The 13,019-nt window shown below is 29.0% G+C and overlaps 2 protein-coding genes across 2 annotated transcripts; both read left to right on the top strand.

The window, feature by feature from the left end:
• LOC120156401 (PLASMODESMATA CALLOSE-BINDING PROTEIN 3-like) lies at positions 1 to 1,160 on the top strand. The gene is made up of 4 exons (XM_039167714.1): positions 1 to 185; positions 310 to 552; positions 625 to 655; positions 758 to 1,160. The coding sequence occupies exons 1-4, from the start codon at positions 134 to 136 to the stop codon at positions 999 to 1,001; spliced, it is 570 nt and encodes a 189-aa protein (XP_039023645.1). The 5' UTR covers positions 1 to 133; the 3' UTR covers positions 1,002 to 1,160.
• Positions 1,161 to 7,585: 6,425 nt separating this feature from the next.
• Positions 7,586 to 10,920, top strand: LOC120156477 (erlin-2-B-like). The gene is made up of 9 exons (XM_039167792.1): positions 7,586 to 7,702; positions 8,120 to 8,240; positions 8,425 to 8,492; positions 8,569 to 8,628; positions 8,856 to 9,014; positions 9,152 to 9,298; positions 9,472 to 9,686; positions 9,804 to 9,912; positions 10,831 to 10,920. Exons 1-9 carry the CDS (start codon positions 7,586 to 7,588, stop codon positions 10,918 to 10,920), a joined length of 1,086 nt encoding a protein of 361 aa, XP_039023723.1.
• The last annotated feature ends 2,099 nt before the right edge of the window (positions 10,921 to 13,019 follow it).

Genomic DNA, 13,019 nt, shown 5'->3' with positions numbered 1-13,019 from the left:
AAGACAACATTATTGCTTATATACCCACCGTCTTCCTTGTTATTTGTCTACAAGTCTCCATTTGTTCTCTTTCTTTTTTTTTCTGCAGCCGTCTCTGGTTTCTCTTTAATTTCCTCTAAATCTTGCACAAATCATGGCCCTTTTGATTTGTCTAGTGCTGTTCTTAGCCATGACTGGCCATTCAAGTAAGCTTTTTGGATTTTTCTCTTAAAGATTTCAGAGATGGGTTTTGCTTCTTTGCTGGAAAAACACAGATAATATCTTAAAGATCAAATTTTCCCCATAAATTTATCATTTTTTCTTGTTTAGGTGCTACTTATTGCTTATGTAAAGATGGAGTTGGTGATCAAATACTTCAAAAGGCACTGGATTATGCATGTGGAGCTGGAGCTGATTGTTCAGCTATTCTCCAGAAAGGTGGTTGCTTTAACCCCGACACCGTGAAAGATCACTGCAACTACGCTGTCAATAGCTATTTCCAAAGGAAAGGTGAAGCTCAAGGAAGCTGTGATTTCTCAGGCTCTGCTACTGTTAGCGCCAATCCTCCTCCGAGTATGTCCCTGTAAACCCATTTTTCTTCTTCCATTTCTGGGTTTTCCCTAACCTTTTTTGTGTGATCTGCAGATATTGCTTCAACTTGCAGCTTTCCCTCAAGGTATGTTCATCACTTCCATAAACTTTCATGAAAGTTTCTCTATGATGTTTTCGTATGTTTGATCTTTGTTTCTAAAGTTATTTGGTTTTTGTTTTTTTGCAGTAGCACGGGCACAACCACCACAGGCACCACACCAACCGGAACAACCACCGGCTCAACCACCACGGGTACAATCCCAGGGACTACTCCAACCACCGTGTTTGGTGGTGCAGGGACAACACTAGGGCCAACAACAGGGACCAATGATCTTCCAAGCAATGCTGTGGGTGTGTTCACCAACAACAACTTGATCTTTGCTTTTGTTGTATTGACAATCCTACGTATTTCAGAGTTATCCTGGCTTTGAATCGTAAGGGGAATATTTGGGGGATTTTGATCAGATTTTGCGATGGCTTGTGACCTTTGGTGTGTGGGTCCATGATGGGAGCATTTATCAGTGACAATGACAAATCCCCCACCACTACTTTTTTTCTTTCTTTTTTGTATATCTAGTGAGTCCACTTTTTTTCGTTTTTTTAATGGAATTTTGGTTAATCATAAAAATGAAAATTCTTTTAAAATGATTGTCGTACACCGAAATAATAATATGATATACTCATCACTAATTAAATTATTATTATTAAATAAATATAAAAAAATATAATAATCTATTCACAATGTAATCTTTTATTATTATTATTTTAAATTTTAATAGGAATATAATTAGATTTTTTTATTAAAATTATAACTATTTTAAAAATATTTATTTATTTAAGTTTGTATAATCATCTTAAAGCAATTATGGTTCAAGTTTTGTTGATCTTAAAGACTTAAAATGTCCATAATTTGCACAAAAGTCATTAAGCTTGGATATAAAATGTATTTGATGCTATACCTTTTGTATGTTGCAGATGCAGTTTGAAGAAGAAAAAAGAACATGGATTTAAAAAAAAATTGTACGTTAAAGGATTAACGGGAGTTACCAGCAAGTGATTAAAACCAAACAGATTGATGAAGTAAGAACGTACTTAATTTTTGAACTTGTGACCAAACTCAATCAGACCAAAAACAAAGTGGATTAATTGTATAGTTTACCCTTAAAATTTTAATAAAAAATACAGTTTAATTGTATTCATATTAAAATTTAAACTAAATAATAATAAATGATTAATTGTGAATAAGTTATTATATTTTTCATATTTACTTAATAAAGACAATTTAATTAATGGTATGTAATGTGCAACGTACATTCTAAATTCATTTCATATAGGACATGATGCCCCCCCCCCCCCCCCCGAAACCTTGATGAAACATTAGTTTAATTCATTTGAAGTGGGTAGTGGATGGAATGGGTGTGGATTAGGGTGAAATTTTTTTCAACCCACCATCCTATCTATTACCAACCTTATCTATCCATCTATCAATATAATATTAATTTTAAAAAATATTAATTACAATAAAGACTTTTTTAGGGTAAATCCTAAATATTTTTTCATTTTTCTCGTTTCAACACCATTTCTCTATTACTCTCACACTTTCTCCTGCAATTTCAACTATGAATTAAACTAAAATATATTAGAGTATTGGAAATTTAAAACTTTAATAATAGTTGAATTAATGTATTAAGTATTAAATATTATTTTAGTAATATGTTACATATATTTTCAATTCTGATTTTTTAGTAATAGAACTCATTTATAATTCGACCCACCCGCCTCATCCGCAATTGATGGGTGGGATAGATTTAGGTCAATGATCAAGCGGGTGGTGGTTGGGTTGGATGACAATTTTGGATGTGGATTGTAACACCCTTACCCGTATTTAATTCCACAATACGAGTCAGAATGCCATAAACTAATTTTCTACAGTTCAAATTTAAATCATTTATTGATTTCTACATCAATTCATAAGTTCTTTTTCAACCAAACTAATTTCGTTTTCAAGTAGTAACTTAACAATTCATAATTATAACATATAACAAATAAACTGCCTGTATTTTACTTAAAGTAAAATTTATCTTAATACCATTTTAATTCTAATTATTTTTACCAGATCCTTCCCATGCATTCCATTTTTTCATAACTATCATAATTTATATACTATTCATTAAACTACTATAAGGTAAACCATTACAAATATGTTTTAAGCATAGTTTATACCAAAATACCATTAACACTTATATGCTTGCCGACTAGAAAATCAAAATACATCGGGAAGATGCCATTACTGATATTGGGTATATACTCCTCGATAGGTACGATGTCGAATATTCCTTACTCCGATTTCTACTTTTACCTACGCGTGAAATTCATCACATGCTAAGTATACACTTAGTGAGGCAAACATAATAATAGTCAATGCAATACAACACATAAATATAAATAAATAACAATACTCAATGCATTACGATAAATTTACATGTATCTCAATCATATTATCATATATTAACATGAAATAAACCACATATAAAATTTCTTACCAATATATTTGTCATTCATTCAAAAGTTCATAAGATTATTCACATGTTTATCATTTATTAACCAATAAACCATAGTCCAAATATATGTCTACGAGAACCCTGGTACACGAATAAAATATGCACCGAAGTGCTAATACACATAAGGTCGTGCTCACCATAATACACATAAGTTCGTGCCCATCATATGCACTAAGTGTCTTGTATATATACTATAGTGCTAAATCAAATATGCAGTCTGTTGTTGGACTCTATAGCATGCAAACTATACCACTATCCCTCAATGATATATTTGGGTATATATTATACATTTATTTCATCCATGGGAATGTATTTCAAAATAAGTCAACATTGGACAATTTAAACCCAAAAATAACATTCATAATATAGCCTTTTGACCTATTTGGAACATATCAAATATATCAAATATATTACCTTTTGACATATTTGGAACATATCAAATATATGATTGATGACAAAAATATCACGCTAATATATATATAATAAAAAAAAAGTAGACTCATCGCGAGTCTTCCTAATGATATATGAAACATCCATGTGTCATGTTATGTATGCATTGCACTCATCTTGAAATTTTTTATACAAGTCAAAATATAAGCCTCACTAAGCTTAAGCTCGATATTTTTCCTTTCCTTTGTTGCTAGTTAGATTCCGGTTTTGATTGATGTCTATAAATACATCAAACATATAACATAAATAATCAAAAGCACATGTTAGAATCTATCTAACACATGCGCATATAGTGTAGGAAAAAATATAATATTTATTCCAATACAACATTGTAATTACAATGTTTCATACACTTCATTTCCACCTTAACTTACTTGAATTCACCTTTAAACTCACAATTTCACCTTAAACCCTTATTTTTTCCCCTTTTAGGCTTTAAGGACTAATCATAAAAAAAAATCATATTTCAAGTCTAAATCCAATAATTTAATCATTAAATTAATCCTTGAAAAATAACAAATATCATAAATAAGTCACTTGAATTTTCCTATAAAATTTTCCTTAAAGAAACCCATATGGCCTAATATCATCCATCACTTCCAAAGTGTTTTCAAGATCCAAACAACAAATTTAAACATGTATTGTAATTTTCTACCATAGCCTTCATCAAATTCAAGCTTTAAATATAATTCTCAAACTTTTCCTAAAGTGTCATTTTGGTCACTATTAGGATAACCATTCTTCACATTTTCAAGCTTGAATAAACATGCTAAGGCATACAACATTATATTCTCATCATATCTAACATAAAAAATCAATTCAAAACATCAACCCCTTAACTTTTCATTTTTTCCAAATGGATCCCTAAAGGAAAACTAATGGATTTTTCATTACTTGGAACATGAAATCAACATCACAACTCCTATATCATCATTTTCAAGCCTTAAAACCTCAAATTGCATCATCCCTTCATCCACCCTTTTCATAAATTTAGGGTTATAAGCATGAACAATATGAACAAATGGTACCAAATGAAAGAGAATTCAATGGAGAACAAAATTAGATTTCATGACTTAACCTTAAATCAAACTCAAAATGCATAAAAAACAAAATAAAAAAATACCTTTGTTTTTTAACCCACGGCAGCAGCAAATTCAAGAGCTTTCTTGAATTATTTTAGTCCTTTCTAGATTTTATAACCTAAATGAATTTCAAATTCATTTTAGTCCAAAATGACTATTATGACCTTAAAATCTAATGATCCTAATAATATACATATCAAATTTATCATCCAAGGGATGAAATTAATCCATGAAGTTAGTAGTTTACAACTTTAACCTTGTAAAGTTCCAAAATTACAATCTTGTTCTTTTTAATCCAATAGTTAAGATTCAACATGTAAATCAACTTAAATCCAATGGTCCACATTAAATCTTATCATTTTAAAGTATTGAAAATACAATTTTCCCTTGCTTTATCATCTAGCAAAATTTCCTGAATTTTTTTTGATCTGATTATCTGAATTTTCCTCGAACATTCACACTTTATATCTTTTGACACAAACTTTGTACGAAAAATCTGAAATCCATAAAAACATTATTCTTGGGGGTAAACTATTCATTTGCAGGATTAGGTTACACAACTTTTTAAAATTATACTTTAGTCACTAAACTTTCTCAAGTTTATGCTTTAGCCACTAAACTTTCAATTTATTCATTTTGGTCACTAACCATATTCTTGGGGTATTACATGGATGGTGGAGCGGGTAAAACTCTAGCCCACCTAAATCCGGCCCATTACCAGCCTAATCCCTTAAAAATATATAATTATTTATCTTCAAATTTTAACGATTTTGATAAAATTATGAGTTAATTGTATCAAACGTCATTAAGTTATGACTTTTATTTTTTAAATGGTTACTAATTTTTTTTAATTTTCTAATTTTATCCCTAAACTATATCTATCATTTTAAATTAGTCTTTAGATTTTTAATATTTTAGTTTCATCCCTAAACTATGATATTCATTCTAAATCAATCCTTAATTTTTTAAATACTTCAATATCATCCTAAATTATATATATATATATATATATATATATATATAAAATATTAAAAAAATTAATATTCATTGTTAGTGAGGTCAATTTTATATTATATGTTTAAAAAAATAAAATTTAGGTTAAATTATTCTTGAAATTGATTACATATTTAGATGAATTTAAATATAAATTGGAAGATTTAAAAGTTTATGGACCAACTTAGAATAAAAGTCATAGTTTAAGGATGAAATTAGAGTATTCAAAAGTTTAAAGATTTATTTAAGATGAGAGTAATAATTTGACGATGAAACTAGAATATTAAAAAGTTTAAGGACTAATTTAAAATAAGAGTCAATTTACAGTTGATGATAACCATAGGCATTGTTTAAAAGATATTTAAAGGATAAAGAACACAAATGGTCCCCTAACTATAGGATGTTGCTTTGTTGAGTCCCCAACTATTAAAAGCTATAAAATGGTCCTCTGACTATATGATATTGCTTTTTCAAGTCCCTCGATTATTAAAAGTTACAAAATGGTCACATGACTATTCATATTTTCCAAACTTGTCCTTTTTTACTAAAAAAATAACAGTCATATGAGTTGTACGTTAATATGCTGACTGAGATATGCTAATCATTTGAGATTCTTGGATCAGATTTTAGCATATCTATGTCAACATGTTAATGTCTAGCTCAGACTACTGTCGATTTTTTAACGAAAAAGGTCGAGTTTAGAACATATGAATAGTCGGGTGATAAATTTAGAGTTATCCTAAAATCTAACTAAACCACGTTAACTAAAATCGAGGTCAATTTCTAACCCCAAAAAAAAGTCAAGTTTTAATTGCTAAAAAGGAATATATATTTATCTAATATATAAACAAAAACAATAGAAATAGAAAGGTGGAAATTTCCCTGAATTGCATTATCCGTTTGTTTTCTACCTCTTTAAGAGAAAATCGAATACATTAGGAGTCTTTCTTTGTTAGGTAAACAAACAATATCGGCAACCACTTTTTTTTTTCTTTTTCTTTTCTAAAATGTTATTTCTATGCGATTGTGCTGTGGACTGTCCAATTTCTTGAATAAAGATAAGTAAATGTATCTTAATTTTATGGGTTAATTATAAAATTCATCATTCAACTCTCTTTTCACTTTTATTTTAATAATTAAAATTTTAATTTAATAACTAAATTTAAAATTACTCATGTTTTGGTCAATCTATTGTTCATCAATCTAACTTTATCATAAATTGATTTTTTTTTATTTTTTTCTTAGCCACATAGACACCAATTCAAATTTTAACCATGGGTCTTCTCGATTGGTGCGATCACCGCATTGATCGCCACTATAGACGACTATTATGTTGAAATATGGGTTTTAATTTCAACATTGTTACTTCTTCGTTATGATTTGATGAATGTTTTGAAATGGACGTGGAAAAGGCTTGGTAAAACACTGAGCATGGAAAAGGGAAAAGAGAGAGAGAGGAGGGATATCGAAAGAGTTGGAGAAGATTTTAAGATTAATAGGTAGTAATCGATGATGATCAATGATGGCTGTTTACTACGAATAGTGATCATAATTTAGACAGTTATAAAGAAGAAAAAAAAGAAAATTCGACTTTATACGTATAAAAAACAACATTGTTTTAATATAAAATTAATTTTTTTTCAAGACGATGACGTCTATTGTTATAATACCATTGATTATTTAACAATAAAATGAAAAAAAATCAAATAATTTATGAACAATAATGGCACGAATCAATTATAATCTGAAAATTTCATTTCAGTGAGAAAACAATTCCCGATGCATGATTCTTCGTAGTTCTTTCGAACTTTCCTCTAGCCTTCGTCCTTGGAAGAATGGGAAATAAAACCAATATATATAGGTGCATAACGCACATGTATATACACGTAATAACAACTCAGAAACAAGACATCGTTATATTCTACCGCCATGGATCCTCCGCAATATAGAGCAGTGTCGCCGTCTTCTCCTCCTCCTCCTCAAAGCAGCCGTTGTTTCCCAATCCTGGTCGTGCTTGTCTTCATTTTCATGATTATCGCTTTCCTGGTATGTACGGACCAAAAATTTGAGTTTAATTGTATTTTTAAGTTTGCTTAGTTTTGATACCAGTTGAATCAGATTAGAACCCTTTTTTGGTAAAATTCTTTTTAGTTCCTATTAATTTTAAATTAGATAAATTAAGTCTTGGTCTATCATATTTCCTGTTTAAATATTTTTAGATCTCTTTTAATTTTAATATTAACCAAATTATATCATAGTCCTTTTATTTTTATTTTGAAATTAATAACTTAATAATTAAATTATTATTCTTATTTATATTTGTTCTTCTAAAGTTTCATCCTGACTCTATTCCAACTTTCATTCTCCGCTTTCATATGAAAAAACGGAAAAGTTTCATAATTCTTTGTTGAAACCCTAATTTTAGCACCCAAAAACACGAGGTTTAACGATGGAAATTTTCAGGCAATGGCTCTGGCATGTTGCAACCCTGAGAACACTTTATCCATTTTGCATCAAGTCCCTGAAGGTCATGTTGGTGTGTATTGGAAGGGTGGGGCCCTTCTTAAAAATATAGCCGAGCCAGGTTAGGCTTCAATCCTTGTTTCATAATTCAACAATATATATGATTAAATTTCAGGTTTAGTCCTTATATTACAATTCAACACATTTTTGTCCTTTTAATCTTATTAATATAAATATAATATATATGAGATCGCAAGATCAAATATATTTAAACGCTAAAACTCTCTTATATTTACTATAAGCAGGTTTCCATTTGAAGATGCCTTTGATAACTCAGTATGAGCCTGTTCTAGTTACTCTTCAAACCGATCAGGTAGTTTTCCTTTTCAATTCTTTTACCCCAATTATGAGTAAATTATCACTATGTTAATGGAATGTGTTAATTGCAGGTGAGGGATATTCCATGTGGCACAAAAGGGGGCGTAATGATCAACTTTGAAAAGATAGAGGTATTTAAGGCTTTTAAATTGTTTTTTATTTCATTTGAATTCTAGATTTAATTGGATCTTAAAAATTGATAAATTTGAGGTCAGAGTCCATGTAATATAGTACAAGTTTTATATATTCACTTAAAAAATTTATACGATTAAGAATTTAAAATAATGTGATTTATGTGTTTCGTATCTCTTATAATTTAATGTAAAAAACAATATTTTAATTGCATCTATTATTTCAGGTTGTCAATAGGCTTCGAAAAGAATACGTGTTTGAGACACTGCTCAACTATGGAGTACATTATGACAACACATGGATATACGATAAGATTCATCACGAGATCAATCAATTTTGCAGCTCACATACTCTTCAACAAGTGTACATTGATGTCTTTGATCAGGTATATATACAATTTTGGATAAGTTAAAAGGATTAAATTTGATACGAGTTGATATAAATCATTTATTATTCTATTCGTAATTTAAGATTAATATATATATATAGTTACATCGTAATTATTATTGTTTTGTGTTTTAGATCGATGAAAAGATGAAAGACGCACTCCAAGGTGATTGCACAAAGTATGCACCTGGGATTGAAATTCTTAGTGTTAGGGTTACAAAGCCAACCATACCCGAGAGCATCAGAAGAAATTATGAACAAATGGAAGAAGAACGCACCAAGGTATCATGGTTTTTTCTTTAACTGATTAATTCGAATTAGATATTATAACAATCTATTATGAGATGACCCTTAACTTAATTTGTTCCTAACAGCATCAGAATTAAAACTTCTAATCTTATTTATCAACTTAATACTTCATCCCGTGGAACAACCGATAATATGTTATTATGTAGGTCTTAATATCAATGGAGAGACAAAAGGTAGCTGAGATAGAATCAGAAACCCAGAAAATAATGGCTATTAATGAAGCTGAGAAAGATGCTACTGTTAGCAAGATCCTAATGGAACACAAGTTACTGGAGAAGGAGAATTCCGTGAAATTGCAGGAAATCGAGAACCAGATGTTCATTGCTCGTGAAAAAAGTCGAGCAGACGCTGATTTTTATAGGTAAGGAAGCGTCGATCGACTAAGAATATGTGACGATTTTTTTATGTCGTTTGTGAAATTAAAAAACTCCGATATATAACTTGGAGAATCGATCTTCTTTCACTCCATTTTCTTCAGTGCGATGAAAGAAGCTGAAGCAAACAAATCGAAGCTGAGTCGTGAATTTCTTCATCTCAAGTTTACGGAGGCCATTGCTAATAACACCAAGATTTTCTTTGGTGATAAGGTCTGCTCCCTTTTATACCTTTATATTGTCACTTTGTTCATTCATATATATATATATATATTGTCACTTTGATTTTTGAATCGAAATTTATTTTGATTTGGTCAAAAATAATTGTGTTACGATCTCATTTGGTCGACGAAAATAAAGAGGATCTATAGTGAATGCGAAGGTTTTTATTGTCAAAGCTCACCATTGATCTTGATTGGAGGTGTGGGGCGGTATGGATCTTGCCGTACATTCAACCTCTATAGAAGTGTACTCATTTTGTTAACTTTTGATTGAGAGTAGAAATTCACAGTAGAAAAGTATTCATTCTAATATTAGATTTATTTCTCATTAAATAATTAACCTTATAAATAAATAGAGTAAATTATATAAATAATTATTAAACTATGCTAAATTAATCTTTATGCTGATTCAAGTTTTGAAAGTTACAAATTAATTATTAAATTTTGTAAACGATTATAAAATAATCATTAACATTTATCAAAATATTACAAACAAAACTATTAAACTTATCAAACTGTCACAAAATGATCCTCAAACTTATTAAAAGAAATTGTCACTATTTTATAAAGTGATCATTATGTAACAAGTTGATAAGTTTAATGATAATTTTGTAATTTCTAAAACTTCAGTTACCAAAAAACCATTTCTACATAATTTAGTAATTATTTGCTTGTTTTAACCAAGTAAATAATAGGATTAAAGTTATTGTCAGATACAAACGTAAAATTCATGTGAATTTGCATGTGACATGATAGTGAATTCTTTGATTTGCATGTAATTTTTTTCCTTTATTTTAAAAAAAAATAATTCTTAATGTTTTTATTTTTTTTATCTTATCTATCTTTTCTCACCATTATCTTATCGATTATAATTATATATTGATATAAGTGTATATATCATATCCTGCAGGTAGCTAATATGGTTGTGGATCAAAGACTAATGCTGGGTAACTTACTTGAGAATATGTCGCAACAGGTGCATAGTGAAAGATGCAAATGAAATCAGTCCATGCACCTTAATTAGATTTACTCATGTATAAATAGAAAGTTCAAACCATTATTAAAAGCTGTTGTTTTTGCCTCAAGGTGTTTTTCTTTTATTTGTTTATTTTCTTTCTTCGAAAATAAAATAAAATAAAATAATTTATGTATTTTAGATTTATTCATAATTGTTTAATCTAATAAAGATTTTTGATGGTTTGCTTTCTTTTCGTTTCTATTGGTTTGCACATTTTATTTTTTCGGGTTGAATATTATAAAAAATTATATTGTAAGGATAATTTTTAATTTAATCTACTTTATAATGTAAAAATTCAAACCCTAATATTGTTTAAAGACCATAGTTTCTCTTTACGTTTGACTAACCGGTAATTGTGTGTGTGTGTTTTTTGTTTTTTTTTCTTGTTGCTTTACGTGGTTAATGCTAGGTTTAATCAAAAGTGTCAAATTTAAGTTTTGGTCTTTCATTTATGTTTGAATTTGGAATATTTAGTTATTGTTTTCGAATTTGGCATAATTTAGTCCTCACTATAATGTCATTAGTTATTTCAACTAGTAAATATCAATAATTATTGTTGAAATCGATTTTAGATTCGAAAAATATTTCCTTGGTAAAATGTGTATGTTTTGAAAAAAAATCATCATTGACGGTTTTGGGTGAGGTACGACTAGATGTCTATAAAATTATGTTTTAATTTTTTTGTTTTAAAAAGATTATGGAGGTCTACATTTAAAATCAAAGTAAGATTAAATTCGGGAGTTAATTACGCGTGAAGAATATTAAAGTACTCCAACAACACCCGAAATCAGTACCTTTAAATCAGATGTTGTCTTAGGGTCTGTTTGTTTACTTCAGAATGATTAAGCGCTGAATGATTTTAATGTTGAATGATTTAAATGTTGAATGATTCAGAGACTCTGTATGAATTAGCTCTGAATGTGACATGTTGTTTGATAATGGCTCTGAATCATTCAGAATGTACTTATGTGTTGAATCATTCAGTACTGAATCATTCAGAGGTAAGAAACAAACAGTCTGAATGATGAACGATTCAACATTCAGCGCTGAACGGTTCAACATTCAGCGTTGAACGGTTACATTCAGAGCCAAACAAACAGCTCCTTAGTTTCTAAAAAGTTATGAATTCAAATTTCAATTTAGGGTAAATTACCTATTTGGTCACCAACATATTTCTGTTTTGATTACTCAAACATTTTTTTCTCAAATATTGACTTGATGTTTTTATGACGATATTGACTTGATGTTTTTATTATTATTTTTATTTTCATGTCATTTTTCTTTCATCAACAAATATTTTTTTAATTAATTTTATTCGAAATATGTCATCACTTTATAAAAATAAAATGAAATAAATCTCAAGTTGGTGATGGAGGGAATCAAACCCTAACCCCTTTGGAACCAAAACCGTAATATTTATTTTTATTATTTATTAAATCTAAGTTAAGCACTTTATTTTATCAAAGTTAAGCACTTTATAATTGACTGTAATTTCGGATTGTATGAAATTAAATAAAGCCCCACACCATATGAACCACGTTGTTTGCTTAGCTAATTTTTTACATAATCACCACTATATAATTTATTAACTAATTTATTTAAATTTAAATTATGAAATTTTATTATATAAATAATTTTTTATTCAATTCTTTCAATTCATAATGTTAAGATTTAAATCATTAATATTGTTATTTTGAATCAAATAATAATTATTTAATCTAATTAAATTCATTTGTAAAATAAAATTTAAACTTGAAACAAGAAGAATCTATACCTTATATAACATGTGGTAAATTTCATCAATGTTTAATACGCTTTCTTACCTATATATACTAATCCAACAACCATGTGGCGTCACCTTATATTGAAACCAGTCGTCCCCATTTCTTTGGCATCTTTTCCAATATGAACTTGTAGAACTTCCCCTGAACCAAGACATTCTTATCACAGTTTGATTCCAAAGGGGTCTCTTTCTCGGGTTCCTGAATATGACGTAATGTGTTTTTTTTAGTTTACCTGGGCTTCCCACCCTTCTAAAATTTGTCTATACTTCCTTGTCAATTGTTCTTTTCCATGGTTTC

The sequence above is a fragment of the Hibiscus syriacus genome, unplaced genomic scaffold (genome assembly GCF_006381635.1).
Source record: "Hibiscus syriacus cultivar Baekdansim isolate YM2019G1 unplaced genomic scaffold, ASM638163v2 tig00111220_pilon, whole genome shotgun sequence".
In the NCBI taxonomy this organism is placed as follows: Eukaryota; Viridiplantae; Streptophyta; class Magnoliopsida; order Malvales; family Malvaceae; genus Hibiscus; species Hibiscus syriacus.
The sequence above is the reverse complement of the archived record's forward strand: the minus strand, read 5'-3'. Positions and strand labels throughout refer to the sequence as shown.